General features: G+C 31.4%; 1 protein-coding gene and 1 long non-coding RNA gene across 11 annotated transcripts in view; one reads left to right on the forward strand and one right to left on the reverse strand.

Moving 5' to 3' along the window:
• Positions 1-9,305, reverse strand: part of LOC148936581 (uncharacterized) — a 24,879-nt gene extending 15,574 nt beyond the window's left edge. The window contains exon 1 of the long non-coding RNA XR_016139139.1: positions 9,169-9,305. This is a non-coding gene — a long non-coding RNA (uncharacterized LOC148936581). The remainder of the gene's footprint in view (positions 1-9,168) is intronic.
• Nhe3 (Na[+]/H[+] hydrogen exchanger 3) lies at positions 9,213-21,308 on the forward strand. 10 transcript variants are annotated; one of them, XM_089076448.1, is made up of 13 exons: positions 9,213-9,505; positions 10,174-10,400; positions 10,533-10,610; positions 10,721-10,797; positions 11,222-11,431; positions 11,634-11,884; positions 11,987-12,189; positions 12,397-12,662; positions 12,804-12,855; positions 13,774-13,830; positions 14,659-14,886; positions 15,051-15,256; positions 16,723-21,308. In XM_089076448.1, exons 1-13 carry the CDS (start codon positions 9,262-9,264, stop codon positions 16,859-16,861), a joined length of 2,238 nt encoding a protein of 745 aa, XP_088932574.1. In that variant the 5' UTR covers positions 9,213-9,261; the 3' UTR covers positions 16,862-21,308. The 10 variants fall into 10 exon arrangements, with proteins under 10 accessions (XP_088932574.1, XP_088932576.1, XP_088932575.1 ...); XM_089076450.1 differs by having other exon boundaries at positions 18,123-21,308; XM_089076449.1 differs by having other exon boundaries at positions 14,674-14,886.
• Positions 21,309-21,561: the final 253 nt, after the last annotated feature.

The following is a 21,561-nucleotide window of genomic DNA, read 5'->3' on the forward strand; positions in this document are numbered from 1 at the left end:
CATTTACTGGCTGCCTCGGCTCTTCTGGCAGACGACCATTTATTCGGCCATATTTTCTATGACATTTGTACATAAATTTGATTCTATTTCGCCGATACTGCGCCGAATATTATGTTTGAGGTCAGAAATTATTACAGAATTATCGACGTAATCTTTACTTTTAATAAAACCTCAAAGAAAAAAATCCAATGGCATTAAATTGCATCTCGAAGGCTAGTTGACATCGCTAAAAGAAAAATATTACGAGAAATATTATTTTAATAAATTTTTATGATTTGCACACATTGTTATACTGTAGGGTTCCATAAGATTCCATAACTAATTTCGTGTCTCTAAATTATATATTTCAAACTTCAAATGTCAAACTTGACTAATACTTGTGCAAAATGCGGCACATTTAAGACAATCAGCTTTTATTAAAAAAACATTCTCTATCACTTCAATGCCTTTATATTCAAAGCCACTAAAGAAATCATATAAAAAAAGAAATCATATAATTTCGTCTTCATGAAATAATGGTAGTGAAATGGTATTATGTTATTTTTAAACCAATTCAATGTCAGATCAGTAGCACCATTATACGTCTCTTTTGAAACAATACAATTTTTATTTGTGATATTTGATACTTTGCAACTGTTTTTCACATTGAGATAGTTAAGGTCATTCCTTTAAATAAAAATATAATGTAATCACAAACAGAACATAAAGGATTATGTTTTATTAAATACTGCCGTTTATCAAATATTGCGCAATTATATAAATTTCGTTCAATATGCTAATAATTACAAAATAATAATTACATAAAAAGAAGATATTTGATTGTTTCGATAGTTTAAAGTCATTTTCAATGAACACTGTGAAGACGGGTACAGAATATATAAAAATTAATCTTAAATAACTTAATAGTGATCAACTTGTAAAATGCGTAAACAAATATGTCATTCACTGTAATATTTGATGTTTCGATGATTACAATAATAAGTGTTTCCAAAACAAAGGATATTGATTATGAATCAGTAATATCGCGTATGATTTAAAAAAATAGAAAAAATTCAATTAGTCATTTATTGATTGTCGACTGACTAAAATTTTAAAATCGATTTACATTTTCATATAATTTTTCTATTTTTACATTATATTGTGTTATTACTGATTGTCATAATGAATATTTCGCGAACACTTACTTGGTTACGTGAGTTGATTTCTTATGAAACTTTGGACTGACTTTCTTTATTATAATAAAGTAATAAATAATCATTATTCATCATATGCGGTTAACAAGTTGATCACTATTAGAATGATATAAATTTTTTTTATTTTTCTGTTTTAATCTTTTTTGATATGCAAATGAATAAACTCTTTTTGAAGATATTTTATGATTGTAGTATTAACTTAATAAAATTTGTATATAAATATTATATTAATTATATTAATTAATCCAATGCATTATATTTTCTCATTTGTATTCCAATTGAATTAAATTTTATATTATGTTATGTATAATCAGAAACAACTAGATCTAATTCTGATAGGTGAGCAGTGTACCATTATTTCAAAAATTATTTTACACTTTTACACAATTTATTAGATATCGTACTTTCTAATATTTTTTACAAGATAATCTTTTTTAAGAATATGAAAATATTATATTTTTAAATGAAAAATACGAAATATAGCTATTCGGCGCGGAAAATTTTTTGCATGTTATTTTTCGCTTCTGACATCATATCCGTCACGCCGTGAGAGAGCCGAATCTTAAAAACAGATATTAGAATAATTTTTCCATAAAATTAACATTTTTTAACACACTGTCTTGTAAATAAAAAAAGGTTAAATGATCAAAGAGGATTTCCGGGGTATTGATGTACATCGTTCAGAAATCTTAAAGTATAATCAAATCATAAGAAAATTGTAAATAAACATATTCTATTGTACACTGTCACATCCTGTGTACTGATACTAAAGATTGCGCATTTCGACGAATATTTTATACATATAAATTGATGCCCAACTCTATGTTTCATATAGAGCAAGCTACAAAACGTGATATAATTAGGAAAACTGATGTAAATTAACATTCATTTTTGTTATCAAATCTTTTGTTAGTGTACTTTAAAAAATATGTAATTGTTGTACAATATCAAACGTGTATACTTGGCGCTTTTTATATGTTTTTAAAGATATTTTATAATTAAGGGCTAATACCTATGTAACCGGCCGTAAATGAGGTCTATTTTTAAGGAAGTTTATAAATTTAATGAATCGCGCTATTAAAAAATGAATTTTATAACTTTATTATATATATAAAAAAGTAAAAAAAAAGTTTTTAGAATCTTAATTATTTAAAATGGCGAATATATAGCAGCATGAAAGAGACAGTAAAATTGGCACGGTGTTCCGCGGCTAGCAGCACAAGTGTCGTGTAATTTTTTATTTAGAACAAAAAAAAATTTTTTTTTATTTTCTTTACTCAAATATCTACAGAAATAGCTGTAGCTGTTTTTGAAAAAATTGATTTTTGGCAAAATGACGGAAGTACAAAGAAAAAGTTCCATTTTCGTCACAAAAAAGTCGAGTAAAATCAATTGTAATTAAAAAAATTTGTAACTTATCAAAAAAAATCATAAAATCGTATTTCTTTGAAAAATGTAATTTTTTTTTAAATACTGTTAAAATTTGAAATAAATCGGTTAAAAATTGTTTGAGTTTTACTGCTAGCCAATTTGAAAAATGCTGTTTCGAGAAAAACGTAAAGTTTTAAATGTGAATATTTTTAGATTAACAATTTAACTTTTTTACTTTTTGTGAATTTACCTTTAGTCTGCAATCCTAGCACCAGAAAGTTGTCTTTCAATGGCTAGATTTTTATTCTCTTCGTCTTTTCTCGCGGTTTTTATGCTCGAGCGAGCCTCTTTCGCTGCGTCGCTGAGTGAGCGATCGGAGAGCATGATGCGGTGTTCATCGGCTTCGACGCAAAAATTATAACAATTATACCCGATAATAACCCAGAACTTGGATTATGTGCATAATGTTGCATATCCCATCATTAAATTGACATACGGCAATGCCAGCATAAATATCTGAAACTTTTTTCCGTTCGATGAACTCTTCGGTGTCATCGACCACACGGTGGCATTAAACTTTCGTTGCTATTTTAGATAAATCCGCTCAAGCAGCGATTAAGCACTCCGTCAGAGCTTAATTCTATATAAATAGATTTTATTGCTTCGAAAATTTCTATAGATATTACCGATTTGTACTTATAGTCTTTCAATTTTTCTATAGCTTTCGCTATCTCGCCACGTACACTACCTTCGCACCACTCGGACATTTCTCATGCTGAGGTCAATTGTCCGTTGAGATCTTACGATATAGTATTGCCCATATTTCTTTTCTCATTTTTTCTATTGAATTAGAATTTCTTCTGAATTTCTTCTGACTAAATCGTAATAAATCGCTAGTTGATTTATCAATTTGCCTGTTAGCTGACCTTTTCCTTTCAGATCTTTCACTGCTTTTTTTTTAATTTCTCAGCTGAATACTGATGTGTTTTCGCACGTGATCATAAAAATATTTGGACCCTACGAGCCCTGAACGTTTCGACGTACCATGCGGTCGATCCGTTCGGCCAGCAACACTGTGAAGCGCTCGGCGCGGATCGCTTTAACTTTCGAAAAAAATTATGTATCGCAATAAAACCACTTGCACTTCATTTTTGAGACCCTATAATGTATTTTAAAAGAAAAAAAAAATCGATTTTTTGAAAATTTTACATAGGTATTATCCCTTAAAGATTTTTTATTAATTATCATTTCTTTTCTTTAGTATAATAGATTAACTCAAACATTTTCATATTAAATCGAATTAAAACAAAAAAATATAGAAAGAACATATTATCACTAAAATAAAATAAAATATATAGGATTGTTTTAGTGATAATCCATCACTATGATCAATAAACATTATTATAATGTTAAATTATAAATATATTAAAATATATCCAAATATGTCGATGACATTTAATGTTAATTACATTAATGATTTTTTTTTAGATTTTTAGTTAACTAATACTTAGAAAATGGAAAATTAACAGAGTTGAAAACAAATATTATGGAAATTCATTTTGCGAAATTATATTTCTTAAATTATATAATTAAAGACGAATTTAAGAATGTCCATCTTTTCCAATGAAATTAACATATTTTCCCACAACATTTTATAAATAAAAAAAGGTTAAAAGAAGGTTAAAAAAAAAGGTTAAAAGAAGCATCCGGGATATCCATTGTTCTTTATATGCAATGATTGCATATAATAATCAACCAGTTTGGTGTATATTTCACATGTACATATATATGTATAAATGTATAATCTAAAATATTTTGTCTTTTATTTGATTAATCTTTAATATATTAATTTTCTTTATAAAATAAAATTAATATATTTATATAGATATAAAGAAAATAATTATAAAAAGATTTATATTGAAGAAACCACTTTATACTTAAAACTATTTTACTTAAATAGATAGAGATTTAGAGAAAATTAAAATTTATTAAAAAGAAGAACTAAAGAATGTTTTATCATCTTATTTAAAAAATAGAAATGTTAAGTCTTTTATTTTAGATTCTCTCTCTCTCTCCTTCCCTTCCTCCTTCTCTCTCTCTCTCTCTCTCTCTCTCTCTCTCTCTCTCTCTCTCTTTAATTCTCTTTCTAAATATTTTTAAATAAAAATATTTTATATTAGAAATTACTTATTTCAGATAATGTAGAAATTACTTATTTCATGCATTTACTCCCAATAATTCTCAATTTTTTATGCATTTATTACAGAATATAAATATTAAAATTAAAATATGCAATATATATAACAAAATAAATAAATAATAATTAGAATCATAATTTACATATAATAAAATTTACATTCCATTTAGTGTTTATTCTAAAAAATAGGTTATTATAGTACTGTGTGTACTAGAAATATTATATATCAGCATTATAAATAAAAATGAAATTAATATATAGAATGCATAATAATTTCTTTTTTATTGATAAAACATGTGCATTGAAAAACTAACAAAGTTTATAATTTTATCGTATATTAAAAATGTCTCTGATGTAATAACATGAGCGATTAACAACTCTGAATATATTGTGAGTTTCCGTACAACGCAAAAATCAAAATCAAAGTTTAAAAGTTATCTTTAAGACGCTTTATATACCAATTTTTAACTTCGTGTATAGATTAGACGTTTAAGTAAACTCAAAAAATTTATATAACATAAAACGGTACTCTTTCAAATATTACATTCGATTAGTTAAATTAAAGAAATTTTATTAAATGACAAGATTGTGCTTGATAAGATTATTAGTCACTGATGTTCGCGTTGGCAAAGTGTGTCGTTACGGGTGCGGAATAAAGTGCGTCATCGACATTGTAAAAATGAGATATTGTTCGAGTAATCGGAACGCGACTGCGGTACGCGCGGTAATCCGTAGACGCGGGAGGCTCGGAGCGCCCGGGTCACGAGCACGTTGTCATCGAATGTTGTCAAAACGGCAGCGATGATTCGGAGAATCGGTAGTCCGTGATGCCTAGATGCTACTATTCTGATGCAGTATTGCTATTAGGACCGCTTCTCGCGCATGCATATCAATAGTCATATCTAGGGCTATAACATGACATACATATATTGATATACTTACAAATACGCGCAAATTACTTACATTCTATATTTAAATATTTAGGTGTTTTAATTCATAGTTCTTAAATTGTTGAAACATAGTTTTTTTTAACCTATTTAACAAGCCATTTTATCAATGTCTATTAATTTTAATCTCGGTTTAATTTAATCTTTTTCTTTTCATAATTCTTAAAACTAAAAGAAAGATAAAAAAATGAGTAAAACCGAGATTGAAGATAACCTATATTAATAAGAATGGACATAAAATTAAGGAAAAGGAAACATTTTCTTTTTTAATGATTGTTTTTCTTAATGTTATTATTTATTATTTGTTATTAAACATAAGTATAATATGGATATACAGGATAGGTCAAAAGTCTGGATACACCCTCATAACTTTTGAACGGATCGAGGTAGAGAGTTGAAATTTGGTGGGATTTGATAGGATCGTAAAACTACGCACGCACGCACGCACGCACACACACATATGCGCGCGCACGCACATAAATATGCGAAGTAATAACCGTCACGTCCTCGCCGTAGACTCTGGGTAACGCAAAGAACGATAACACAAGAAACATGGAATGTAAATTTTTATTTACATAATCATAACTTTCGATTGGAAGATTGTAGCGAACTTTCTCAAAAACCATTGTTTTTATCTTTAAAAGATTTTTCAAATGAGCCCCTAGTTGACCCCTCATGCCATTTAAGATTTTTAAGTCACCCTCGCTCCTTTGCCGCAAGGGAGTGAGGGGTGAGTGCCATCCTGATCAAAAGATAGTTTTCATGATTCTATCAAGTCCCACCAAATTTCAACTCTCTACCTCGATCCGTTCAAAAGTTATGAGAGTGTATCCAGACTTTTGATCCATCCTGTATATAACCAAAAAAGGGCCATTACAAAGCATCTTCTCAATTCTGCCCTAATAAAATATTTTATTTTAAACACATAAATATGTTTTATTGTATACTTTCTTTCCTTACAAAAATCTTAGTTAAAAAAATTAATGTTATTGTAGATTATTAATATTAATTATATTTAAAATTCTATATAATTAAATAATTTTTATGTAATTTTTATATAATTTTTACAATTTTGTATAAACAATTTTATATAATATAAAGATTTCAGTAAAAGACCAAGTGACCCTTTTTCTTCTAAATGTGAAACTTCATTAAATCTGTATCTAAATGCATGCGTGAGAAACCCTGATAACAACGCTGCTCTAGTGAGGGAGCGATTCCGCGATTCTCATAGACATGTATACTATACACTAGACTGCTAACTCTATTTATCGAGTCTGAAAGTTGACCCCAAAACTTATGTATTACATAATATGACATAAGGGGGACAAATAATGTCACGTGATTAACGTGTCACGTGTTCACGCGAATGTAATATGGCTGATGGGGTGACACCCGTTTACTTACAGGGGTCAGAGTCTAGAATTTTTGCACTGTTCAAGCGCTGTAAGTGTCTAATGGTCAATCGGGACGTGGTCAAACGGGTGTCACCCTGGCTGATGCACTACAAACATAGACATTTTTATTGAAGATCTTAAATATCTCCGTTCTTCAATTCTGCTTTAGAAATTTTTTTCATTATGTATTAAATAAATTTCTTTATCTAAATCTGATTTTATATATATATATATATATATACCTATTTTACATTACCAAATAATTTGTAATATATATATATTTGTAAAAGGCGTAACAACTTTTTGTTAAAAAAATTTTTTTTTTCAAGAAATGAATAAAAGCTAACAATTATCGAAAAGAATAAAAAAACATTACATATTTGTTATTCAAATATATATAAAATTCGTATGTCGATATATATAAGATTTTCATGCGCATTGTTTTATACATGCTTTTCGGGGCCATGTATTTGAGGCAAGTTAACGATCTAGTATATAAATATAAATGTCTATGGGTTCTTGTCGTGGGCAAAATTCGACTCGTCGAGCGGACGGATTCTTCTATTCTTCGACTATGATTTGTCCATTTCTCATGGTTTAAGGCTTACATCATCTGTTAGTAGACCGGGACTTAAGCTTGTTTTACAATGCGTCGTGTGTTGGTATCGCATCGTAAGCCACAAGAATTGACCAATCACAGATGAATGTGAGGAAAATAGTTGATTGGCCCATTCTTCGGTCCACGACCACGGCATCGACACACGACTCATTGTAGAACAGGCCTTACGGCCAATCAACTAGCGGTTGCGCGGTTACAATTGCTGGTTGATAATTCTATTTTAGCCAATCAATATAGCAGGTCTTGGTTACAATCAATGTGATTGGTAATAGTAGAATCGTTAACGGCAACTGCTAGTCTGATATAGTCTTTTGGAGGCTGGAATCTGTTAACTTATGCCGTAAAAACTTGACCAAATTATAGTCGATTATTCATCTATAATTCGATTGTGATTGGTCAATTTTTTACGATTACGTCATAAGTTAACAGATTACGGCCTCCATAAACCAGGCTTTAAGCTTTAAGCAATTGACCACTAAAACCGCGTCTACAATGAGATTTTAAAGCGTAAAATTTAAGAATTGGCCAATCATAATCAATTTATAAAAAAATAATTGAGTGTGGTTGGCCAATTTCTTAAGTCTTACGCCTTAAAATCTTATTGTAGATGCCACTTATTAGATGATTAAGGGTCTCACCAACTCTGGTTAAGTTAAACAGCGAGTTAAATTTGAGAACTGCTAATTGCAAAAATAAAAACTTCGTCATTTCTAATCTAACTTCTTAAAGCTTAAATCACCTATTGTGAACCGAAACTTAAGCGGCGTTTACAATGTGACTTTAAGACATAAGATTTAAGAAATTGGTCAATCATAATCGATTTATAGAAGAATAATCGATTGTGGTCGACCAATTTCTTAAGTCTTATGTCTTAAAGTCTCATTGTAGACACCACTTTCTGGTCTACAATAGATAATTTAAGCCTTAAACCATTGTAGGCCGGGATTTATAGTTGAATAGTTCGAATATTCAACAATGATCAATCGAATCTTGGTCAATCGAATTCTGAGTTTGGTACGGCGCATTCATTCGAATTTCACTTCCTTGCATGCAATAATTAAATATTGAAAACTGTCATCTGATTAAGCAGACGATCCATAGCATGCCATCAAAACTAAGGTACAATTATTATACTCGTTTCGAGAAAATAAGCCAAAAATGTTTAAGAAAATAGCTAATTAATCAGTATCCGTCAGTGCTGAATTTTATTAATTAAAGAGAGACTGATGCTTATTTACATATTATTGTATTCATGTCTTCTTTCACTGCACGCATCATGCAATTGGTCTATCATAATTGCTAATTTCATATAATGATACTAACTTCGTGCAGAAATGAAAGCGAATCAGACAAGGTGTCATGTATCGATCAGCATGCGGGAAAGTAGGCACGAAAATCATGCACTGTATGATTCTGATTTTATTACAGTTTAGTGATTTCATACCTCCCTCCATGCGATTAGACGTGTGTAGTATTGTGTGAATCACCTCTTTCTCGCACGCGCGGCTGTCGCCATGTCGCCTGATGTTGGGCGAAGATGGCGACGAATGGCGGCGTACGTCTCCTGCTTCTCGGAGTTCTGTGTACTTTTGTCTTGAAATTATGCAACGGTGCGGCGACGGATATCGAATTAGACGCCAAGGCGCAGCTATTGCACCGACTTGATAGTCTCAACCTTCTCCTCTACACGATCTTATTGATTTTAACAGTTTTAACGATATGGATGTTTAAGCACCGTCGCTTGAGGTTCCTCCATGAAACTGGTCTAGCTGTCATCTACGGTGAGAGTCGTCTGCTTTCAACAATGCTCGACCTTTCTTTTTGTTTTTTTTTTTCTAATGTATAAATTATAAGTTCAATCATAACACGAGCAATTGGCATGGGCATTGCCAAAATCACGTGTCATGATCCTGCACTGAAATTTTTATCTATTTAAAGAAGACAACTTGCAAATTTTGCACATGTATTTAACCCTTAAATGTCTTCAGAGGTCTCTATTCCGATCTTCTAATTTTATTTTAAAATTATTTTTCTTAAAATAATAAGTATATAAATTAACTGTAAAAAAATGTTATTATATAACATTATTGATGTAAAATTATTTTTTATGATTAAAAGTTGTGAAATCAGAGTAATTATAAAATAATAATCTTAGATTTATGATATTTATGTAATTTGCAAATATTTGGATATTTGAAAGATAATTTTAATTAGTTTTGAAAATGAATTTGAAAATTTATTTATTATTTTTTCATTGTTTTTGATTTTACAAAGTTTGCTTTAAACTAAAAATTTGTAATTGATTTTATTGATTAGTTCATTTTTCTAAAATTTAAAACAAAATTAAATCTATTTTTATAAATTTTTAAAAGTATAATTTTACTTTTTGCCATTGACAGCATATTGAAAATTATTCTACTTATTTAGAATGGAATGTTGATCATTACAGGCTTGATCATAGGAGCGATAATACGCTATGGTTTTACAAATAGCAGTACTATTTTGCATATGCCGGTAGTTCCGGACAATACCAGCAAATATAATCAGTCTGTACCACCGGATACATTGTGGTTACGTTTTCCAGAAGATAAGGGCGGTGGTATTATAAAGAACAAAACGTTTGCATATTCGTTTCGTGGTGAAATTTACAAGGAAGATAATGAAATTGATTTGAAGGTGAATAAATAATTTGTAAGATTCATATTTTCTGTTTCATGAAAATTATCTGATGATTTTTAAATAATTTTACATATTCCCAACTTTAAATTTAAAGTCATTTCGTTTTAATGTTAATTATTATTGTTGCAGGCTACTTTTGATCCTGAAATATTTTTTAATATCATATTACCTCCTATTATTTTTCATGCAGGATATAGTTTGAAGCGTGTAAGTACATCTACTTCTTTTTTTATTGGAAAAATGCGAAACATCTTGAGATTTAACATCTTCTGATTCTCATCAATAACTTCTCTTAACAAATAAATAAATTTTTGCAGAGATACTTCTTCAGAAATTTGGGCGCAATTCTTATGTACGCTTTAATAGGAACTTCTATATCAGCTTTTGTCATTGGGTAAATCTTTCTCTTTTAATGTTATTTTTATTTTATTATAGACATCTTTAAAGAAAAAAATATCAGTTTATATGTCATGTCTATTATTATTGTTCTCATATATTTTATAATTATTTATATACTATATATTTATTTTTCTCTTATTTTTTTAAAAAGAAAACTTTTTATCGCTATCCTTTGTTTAATTATTATTTTTTATTGCGTATCTAAGAAAAAGAAGTAATAAATTAACGAACGCTTGGCAACAAGCAAAATTATATTTATAGAAATTACTGTAATCTTATTACCATAACTTGTACTTTGATCGAGTTTATCTGTTGTTTTTCTTATTTCATTCGTCAGTAAGAATAATATGTTTTCTTCTTTTAACGGTCTATTTTTAGACTTGATTTTCGCAATAAGTTAAACTGTCTTATCTGCGCAGAGCTCTGATGTATGCTTTTGTACAATTGATACCACATCTCTCCACGTCGTTTACGTTTCTGGACACCTTGTACTTTGGCGCTCTAATATCCCCTACAGACCCTTTGACAATAATATCCATCTTCAACGATTTACATGTAGATGTTAATTTATATGCCTTAGTGTTTGGTGAGAGTGTGCTGAATGATGCGGTTGCTATTGTACTTAGTGGGTGAGTATATTTTATAGAATAAAAATAGTCTTTTTTAATTTGCAAATTCTTTGATTGGAGTTTTTTTGTAAAAAAATTTTATAAAAAAGATCAGAATTGAAAAAGTTGTAACTGATTTAGAATATATAAATTTTTTTGAAAATATCTAATTTAATAATATTTAAAGTATGCGATTTTAAAAACATAAATTCTGTTATTACAGTTCTATACAGAATTATGCAGAGCGATACCAGTCGGGATCTGGCGGTTTCGAGACTGTGGCATTCTTTCAAGCATTCGGAGATTTTGTCGGAATATTTAGTCTTTCTCTCTTTATCGGTGCTACTATGGGATGTATTACTGCGTTATTGACAAAGTTTACCAGAGTGCGAGACTTTCCTCTCTTGGAATCGGCGTTATTCGTCTTAATGTCATATAGTACATTTTTAATCGCCGAAGCTGCTGATCTTACAGGTAAGTGGTAATATTTGTGCGTTTAGTTAAATCTCTTAGTCTTATTGCAATCATATTTGATTTGACGTCAGCAGTAATCTAATAAGTGTTATGAAATTTTAGGTGTGGTTGCCGTTCTTTTCTGTGGAATATGTCAGGCTCATTATACATACAATAATCTGAGTCCAGATTCGCGCCAGCGTACAAAACAGCTATTTGAGCTGTTGAATTTCTTAGCTGAGAATTTCATATTTAGTTACATCGGCGTGTCAATGTTCACTTTTCCGAAGCACCATTTCGATCCTGGTTTTATCTTCGCAGGATTTGTATCCTTACATTGCATATATATATATTAATAGAATGCCATTAAATATTTTGGATTTTTCCAGTTGATTCAAAGATGATTCTGTAAGAGAATCTGTCATCTTTGAATTTTGCACAGTACATAACATATTGTTAATATTATCTAGTAGAATTCTTTCCCAATCAAATTTCATTTAATTAATTAATAAAGTCCTTAACATTATCCTTAGCTGTGCGCATTATTGGGTCGAGCGGCTAATGTTTATCCCCTGTCTTTCATATTGAATCTTGCAAGAAAACCGAAGATATCATTGAACTATCAGCACATGCTATTTTTTGCAGGACTGCGTGGCGCTATGAGTTTTGCTCTTGCTATTAGAAACACAGTATCCGATGCTAGACAAGCGATGTTGACTACTACTAGCTTGATCGTTATATTGACGGTTATACTGCAAGGTGGTGCAACAACTCAATTTTTAAGCTGGTTCAATATTCCGTGAGTAAAACTCTTAAACATAATTTCAATTTGTTTTATTACTTTATTAGTATAAGCATCAGCATAAAAAATAAATATTTTTTCTAATATTAATATTTGCATTTTTTAATTGTAACACTTGAATTGTTTTTTTATTTATAGAGTCGGAGTGGACGAAGAAATAGAAGGACTTTCTCATAACGGAACGCGCAGTGTAAGTATGATAATTCTTATCCGATAATTGTATCTTTATCTAGTGGAATTAGTGTTACACAATGCAGAATAGAGAACTGTGTGTTTTTAGGCTATTTGCATATATACATATATATCAACACGTTCATGCGTATAATTTCAATGCTAGATATATGATTTATGTCAGTAAGAAATGCGATTATCTTGATATAGCAAAAGTTTGCATGCGTAAAATCTGTAGGATTATTAATTAATCTTTCTTCAACAATAATGAACAAATAATTGAGAAAATAATGATAAACAACAAAGTACAATGAACATATTTAAACGAATCTGCTCTGAAATATACAAGCGAAAATATTTGTGCATGTAAGCTTAAGTTAAGTTCGTCGTGCAATGCATTTTTTCACGGTAACGCTTTTATCCAGGTGTACAATTCACTGGACACCGTGCGTACTAATCTCCTACTAAAGCTCAATCTCCTAGTCAATTAAAGCTTAAAGAATTTTATTTTCCCACGCTCTCCGTTAGTTTTTCTTTCGTTTCGAAAAATGTTAGAATGAAAATATCAGAGATTTGAAAAATTAACAACAACGAAAAACTAACTAACTAAATCATTTAAAACCGGTACAATATCGGTGAGCTCAATTTTCCAATGTTACAGACGTCATAACTGTACACCCATAATTATAATATTTTCTGATAGTTAAAAGTGAACACTTCGAATTTTGTGACATGGTTTGCAATTTCTCGAGTCACGAATAAAATTCAGTTGATATTGCTCTACCGAAATTATATCGATCTTTAATTCTTGCATTCTCGAATTTACACGCATGTCATGTTAACTCATAGTATTCGATAAATTGCGAATATTGAATATGCTAAAAGAATGTGCGCGTGAACAAGTTACAAGACAATTTAATTTATTAATGTTTGATAGTCTGGCGGCGAGGGTGGCTACAGTGATTTGGACATGCGTAGGGGAAGAAGTTCGCCGGTACGTTATTACAATTAAAGATTGACTTGACGCACCGTCTTTCTATTTAATAAATTGAGAGTTCAGACAATATGATTGGTTTTTTTTTTTTTTTATTTCGTTTTGATAATTCGCCCATTCTTACAATTTATCATCATTCACACACGACACATGAGACGTTGATGTACATATATATAAACATGCATATAGCTCGCACAGCACGATCCCAAGTAATAAATAGCATAAAAATAGCATGCATCAATTTCAATTGTTGTTTATCATTGAAATAAACATTTTTTTTTGTTATTGTTAGAGTATATGAATGTAGATATGTTATATGATTCGTATCAAGTTGTAGATTTATTTTATTATCTGTTGACAGCATGTGTCTTCGGCAAATTTGTTAGCAAATTTGATAGCATGTGCTTTTAGCTCTTTTTTCAGTATGGTTTTTGTTATCCATTCTGTATGTTGAAGAGTAGCTGGAGGAAACACTAAGATACTTACATATATTAACAGTATCCACACAAACATTTAATATGGGACACCAGATTCATGATTCATAAGCATGTATTTTTATAAATAATGAAGATAATTTCAAACATAAAAAGGATGTCATTAAAAGAAAATATAATAAATGCTGTTATTGTTAAAAAGGGAAAGAAACACATGTATCTATCTGGATTTTATCTTAATGCATTAATAAATGTATGCAATAAATGTTTGCAAATAATAAGAGAGTTGTAAAGATTAAAATTTGTTCGTTAAGATTAAAGATTAAAGATTAAAGAAGGAAAATTCGCAGAATCATACAGGATGGATAACTGATGTGTTGTTCACATTTCACAGTATAATTCTATGCAGGATGGATCGTTGCCAGGCGGCGGCAGTGGCAGCGGCGGTATCGGTGGTACAAAGCCTAACGAGAAGGCGTTACTCGCCAGAATTTGGGGTGATTTCGATACTAAATATATGAAGCCTCTGCTAACACACTCTAGGCCTACGTTATTAGAAACGTTACCGGTCTGTTGTAGTCCGTTGGCGAGAATCCTTACGACCACACAACAGATGACACAGGTACAATGTTACTCGAGTTTCTTATATATTGAAAACTTCGTTTTAAATTTATGATATCTGATCTGTGTGTCATTATTACACTATGTCTAATGTGTATCATCAGATATAATAGAATATTGTAACTTGTAATAAATTGAAATATTTTATCGCATTTATTGTGACAGGACGACGTTGCGAGAAAAGCCGATTCGGACTCCGATTTCTGCCTGGAAGATCGTGAGATGGAGCGACGCAGGACCAGCGTTCAGCCGGTGAGTTTCCATCAGCCTAATCTCAATTATACTGTTAATCCGTGCTATCAACCTAACAGCACTACAGACGTCAGCACTAATCCGGATGAGCCCTATGTAATTCTCAATTTACACAGAAGGTAGAATTAACAACAAATCCTAACATCATCATCTTTTGTGTATCTATAAGTCTTTAAGCAGGAAAGAGAGAAGGGAAGAGTCGTATATACATATTTCGTAAATCGCATGATCGGGATTATAATTTGCTTAATTCTTATATAATTTACATGTTTCACATTCACATTCACATTATATCTTTTTTTAATTTTGCTAGAAATTTCGTGTCTTTTGTTTCTTATAAAGGCAAATAGTACATCTTGCGATCGACGTTCACATCTCGTTTCTTCGTTAAATTTCCTATTTCGACTGTGAACGCTTAAGTGTAAACAACAATAGTTTGCGGCTGCGCGCGCGTGTGCGTGTGCGTGTGCGTGTGCGTGTGCGTGTGCGTGTGCGTGTGCGTGCGTGCGTGCGTGCGTGCGCGCGCGTGTGTGTGTGTGTGTGTGTGTGCGTGTGTGTGCGCGCGCGCGTGTGCGTGTGTGTGTGGGGGGGGAGGGATGTGTGTAAATAAATATTTCTCTATATTGTAAGCAGTACAGACAATATGTAGAGGAGATATAATTGCGCGAACGTCACATCGTATTCAATTTTATAATTATCTCTTCTTTCCTTCATTCTTTTACATAAAACAGGAGCTTGAATGCCTATTGCACAGACTAGTAAGACTAATTTTATTTGAATGATGTAATTTCTCTTACTTTCGATTTTCAAGTTAACCCCTCGAATGAAACGACACTAGCGATAGGAATAATTCAGGATTCAGATGCAATAGCGGCGTTACTCGACTTTTGAGAAAGAAAAATGAGTTTGAAAGCTAATTTAAAGGAGATATAGAGACAAAACCAAGTCTATAAATAAATAATTTGACATGACAATGTAATAATTGTTACGACGATTTATCATTAATTTAACACTAAAGTTTTAAACTTTACGCTGCTATCGCGCCCAATTTAATTTCGAAAATGACTATGATAATTGTAAATATACTGTGAATTTTTAACGAATCTGCTTGCTTAAGAATAAGGGGAATGTATGTATGCTATTCGTTAAAGCAAACCGACTTTTTTCTGCTCTGCTCTAATCTTATAATACTATGCGCAAATTAACAAACGATGAAATTGTTAACGAGCTAATCATCGAGTTACGCGTGAGTGATTCCTCGTAACTGCGTATTTTTTTCTGCCGAAGTAATTTTATAAACTTTGTGCAGCACGGATAACTATTCTAGTCAGTGATTGCCTACAACAGACATATAAAAAGTATTAATGAATGGACAATAGCGTGTGACATTTCGTAGTGCACAATGATGGAGTAAATTTCATTTATAAAGTCGATTTGAAAATTATGTTTAATGTACATAAGAGGGATAAGCTTCTGCGATTTATTTTTGCGCTTGTCTTTCTTCTATTCAAGGGGAAAAAATCACAATCAGATATTTGCGCAACGCACGTATGACCGTATTTTTTTTTATCGGTATTTTTTCTAGAGACAGAGAAATGGTGATGATGATGATGATTCCGATTCCGATGACGAAGACCTCAGAATTATCGGAATGGAGGGATTCATTCCTTTACGAACTTTGTAGCCGGGAAAACGATCAACGAACGATCCATGTGTACCTATGACCTGCGTGGCAAAAGACAGATTCTTCTCTTTGAACAATTGCGAATAGGTCACTTTAAGTAATAATTTATTCAAAAGTATTAACCCTTTGCACTCGTGATAATTCGATATATATCCGGTATATCAGACAATTCGTAATCAATTTTTTGACTTGTTTTTCTTGTGCAGAAGATAAAAGAGAGATAGATGTGATCTTTTTTTTTTATGAGAATTGAGAACATATAACTGGTCTCGTATAAACGCGTATGAACATATATGTTATTGTGCTATTTCATAATATGCTATAAAAAGCATGCGGACGCTGTCTTTTACTTTTGATATTTAAAGTATCTTCTCCAACTTGAAAATAGACAAGAGTAAAAGAGTAAAAGAGATGATTAATTCCGCTAATTGAAATATATAAACGGTTAACGGTTATATATAAATAGTTAATGTGAAGGATGGAGATAATTCTACTGCTTTGTTATTTTTTCGAATTGTGTGCTGTTTGCACATCGAAAGTTCGGGATTCATAAAGTTCGTAATGCTTATTGGACCATAAGGAGTATAAAATTTCTTTTTAGTTTTAATTGAATGTTTTAATTCTAATGAGTACATTACATGTCGAATATTCCGGAATTCCTTTTTCTTTAGACGTCGGAATATTTGTCAAACATCCCGCGACGCTCAAACGATCATTAAACATAATTTTCAGTGCTCGTTAATTCTAATTATACGAGAATTAATTGCGAACCGGCAATATGAAGATAGAGATAACATCGAGGCTCTGTTGTTGCTGTGATCTTTTAATCCTGCCTCTGCGAAACTCATTTATGTTCGTTATGTATGAAAAATTATTATTTTGTAAATTGACACGAGGAGTGAGTGAAAGAAGAAAGAAAGTATCGGTACATTTTATCTTTTTTACAGAAATTTAGAGATATGAGAAAATCATCCTGCAATATTTCTAATAAAACAACTTATTTTTATTCGTAATAATGCAACATTGATCTTTTTTTTCTTTATGCGGAATTAACAAAGTATTTAAAGATGTACGGATATCTTCTTCGCCCACGGCGATCTTCGAGCGCTTACTTTTTTTGCATGCAGATAATTTTTTAATGCGGTCTATGGTCTTAATCATCTTGCAGTCGCGCCGCCGCCATACTTATCCGTATTTAATATCTGCATGTCGCAATGTACTACTTCACACGTACCTATTTACTACTTATTTTATGTTATTCTCTCCTTTTAGTTGTATATTTTTATGTTGTTTATTCACAGACGAGCGTCAGGAGCTCTGCACGTAGATTGCAGTTGTGAACACGTTATTTGGCGTCTTAAGATTTATTTTTTTCCTTTGCGATCCGATTTTATATATATATATTCCATATAATTTGTTACCGGTAATGTGTACACGTTTATTGAATTGTAAAGCTTTAGTTAAGTGTAAGATATTACTCTTCGAATTGTTATTAGGTTTAAAAACAGTGTCAAGATTTAATTTTTACTGGACATTTAATTTCTTTGACGTACAATCTCGTTAAGATATCTCTGGCGGTGATATTACAGGCTTATACACTTATGTTTATTTAACGTAATTAACATTATTACTTATGATTCGATAACGAAATCGAGGCTACAAATGCAATGTAGTTTTTAGGCGTGATACTTTAGGCAACTTTACGAAATCACGATTTTTGTTTGGCCGATTGTTGTCACTTCTCTCTCTCTCTCTCTCTTTTTTTTCCAATAAAAACATACAGTTATATATATTAGAATATTTAAAACAGATAAATCATATACTTATATACAAAGTAGAAAATTGACAAAATTGAACTGTAATATTCTCTCTGCTGGGAAATTAGCGTGTACCTCGCAGATTTTTTTGTAAATAGTGTTAAACTTAGAGGAGTTTTTATTTTCTGGTCTTGTGAATTAGATTCACTTTGAAGTCTCGATTAGAAGTAGATCCCAGGCCTACGTATCTCGACAGCCGGATCGCTCTGTGAATATATTTTCTCAGCTTGTTTACGATACGCAAAACTTGTTCGGTGCGCCAGTCGAATGTAATTGATAATAATGTCAAGTGGCATGTATGCGAGAGGAGATATGATTTTGAAGATGATTCTTGATGTTTGTTTAATACTTTGTGGGACAGCTAGGGACCGTGATGATGATGGGAGAAGTTAGTCCGGGACCACTACCGCTGCACACACGAGTCGCCCTACCAGGTCTGGTCGGCAGACACTTATAAAATTTTTCCTTATAACTCTGTCGATAGACCGTTTCGTTTCGACTCGCTCACTCTCATACGATTCCTGTCCGGTGATCATCTCAAGATCGGCCGCATGTGATTTCGGAATGCGTATTTCATTATCAAAATCCTAATTGTTTCAGAAGATCTTTATCTCGCCAAAACAAAAGGCCATATTAATTATGAGGATTAGGATCTGTTAATATTTTAATATTATGCTACATAATTTTGGAACAGGATTGAAGGCACAAAGTGTTCGTAAATCGGTGAAGATAAGGAAAACGGATATTTTCATTGCCGAGACACGCTGCCGATTTTCAGACAAGTCTTTCCAAGCGATTGTAACTAACGCCCGTCGAAAGAAGTTCGGAATAAACGAAACTGTAAAGAACGTTATTAGAATCATACACGGAATTGTAAGACTTTTGAGAAACCGGTCGTGCTTCCTGCGCAATTTCTAATAGAACGACACGGGAAAAGCAAAAGATATTTTAGGAAATTTCCAGTATATATGTGTCATTGATTTTGCTACATTTTTAAGTAGATTAATTTTGAGGACAGTCACGCCATGGTGTTGATTACTTCTTCACGAGCTTTAATTATAATATTTTCAATGTAATGAAAGTCATGGTGTGTATTGAGTAAGTCGCGTGATCTATTGCAAGTTAATATCTTATTATATGATGATGATTATTATTATTATATATAAATAATAAATTACATAATTATTCGAGACTTTTTTGAAGAATCTCTGATATTGGAATTGGCTTAATGATAAAAGAGAATGCATTATTTATTTGTTAATTTTTGTAAGAAAGAACGTGCCTTTATTTTTTTCTATATATTTTAACATTAATACGTACGGTGCTTTTCTTTTTATCATTAAACCATTGTCAATTCGCTAGAAATTTAAAGTGGAGATATTGTAATAGATAACGCGACTTATTCTGTACGTATAGTAGCTACGAAATATGAAAATTAATTAATGTAATTAATAATTGTAAAAGGCTAATGATATAGTGCAAGAATCGATCTGTATTTAATCGACATGCGTCTGAATACATGTAACGATGAAGCTGAAAATTAATTTAGAAGTAGTCAGAGATACGCGATGAGAATCGTAATATTGCCTTGGTATCTGGAACAGATTAGATTGACTTATACGTCAGGTTATGCGAATTGATTGTATTCGAAGGTATTCCGCATTAATTTGACGACAGATAAATATCTGTTCGGTGATGTAATCGGATTATTCTCGTGGAACTACTTAATTTATAGATTTACAGCAGTCGGCGAATTGATTTTGCCGTTATGTACAAAAGTATTAAGCTACTACTTACATAGAGTGCAGGGCGCTCCGTCTTACCGTACAACCGTTGTAATACTTTGGGGCTTCTGTTCTGTCGCTGCAACCGTCAAATTGCCTCGTAAAAAGCGAAAAGTCTGTAAAATTTTGCGCTTTCTCTCAATAATTTCCATAATTTTTCATTATAATTATAATATATAAAAATGATACATTGTATACGTAATATGTGTGTATGTGTGCATAAGTGATTTTTTTTTTAATAGAGCAGCAGCGAAAAATGACCGGGAGCCTCAATCATTCTTACACACGTAAAATTACAACGCGACAATGTATAAGACAAATTTAAGAAGATTTTTCAATTTTTAATTTTTACTTTCGGGGAAAGGATTTCGTCGACTTCCTAGTATTGTTACTCGAGTTCTCCGATAAAATTAGATCTATGCTCCTCTTTCACTATAAAAATTTATATCACTACTTATAAAGTATAATTCTTAAATGAGAATGCGGAGAGGACTTTTAATTTAGTCGTTGGCTGTGAAGATTTAATAAAACTGTTTATGGACGTAGAATGTAGATATTAGGAGAGTGAATACTTAAGACAGGAGGATGTTTAAAAAAGCGTTGTATTTATCAAAATGTGTACCGATTTGCGAGTTACTTCTTCTAGAAATAGTGTGTATCGCGAAGAAACCTGCTAAAGCAAGTCGTAACGATCCACGTATCGTTACAGCGAGCGAAATCGAAAGATAAGGGTGAACGTATTGTGCTCCTCCGTATAGATATTCGTGTTCGTGAATCCGGTGTATAATGTGTAATAATCGTAATGTATACATGCATTGAGTATAACAACGTTGTGATACCATGTACCACACTTTGCAATGTTTAATAAAGTATTTGTAAAAATATACGCATCGTCTATTTCTTCTAATGTTAACACAAGAGAGGTCTTAGAACTTATTTATAAAAGTAAAGATTTATTGATTTCACCCAGGAAAATTTTCAAATTCGAGTTCCTTAAATAAAAAATCCCCTTTCATGCTGCGCAGCATATAAAGTCTCATCCGATTTGAAGTTATTTTGCTCATTCTGCGTAGAAGTTTAGCCAAGCCAAAGGTGCTTCAATTTATTAATGTATTTAGGTAAATTACATATAATGTAAT

Source organism: Pogonomyrmex barbatus, unplaced genomic scaffold (assembly GCF_055798465.1).
Source record: "Pogonomyrmex barbatus isolate J1 unplaced genomic scaffold, ASM5579846v1 scaffold2, whole genome shotgun sequence".
Classification (NCBI taxonomy): Eukaryota; Metazoa; Arthropoda; class Insecta; order Hymenoptera; family Formicidae; genus Pogonomyrmex; species Pogonomyrmex barbatus.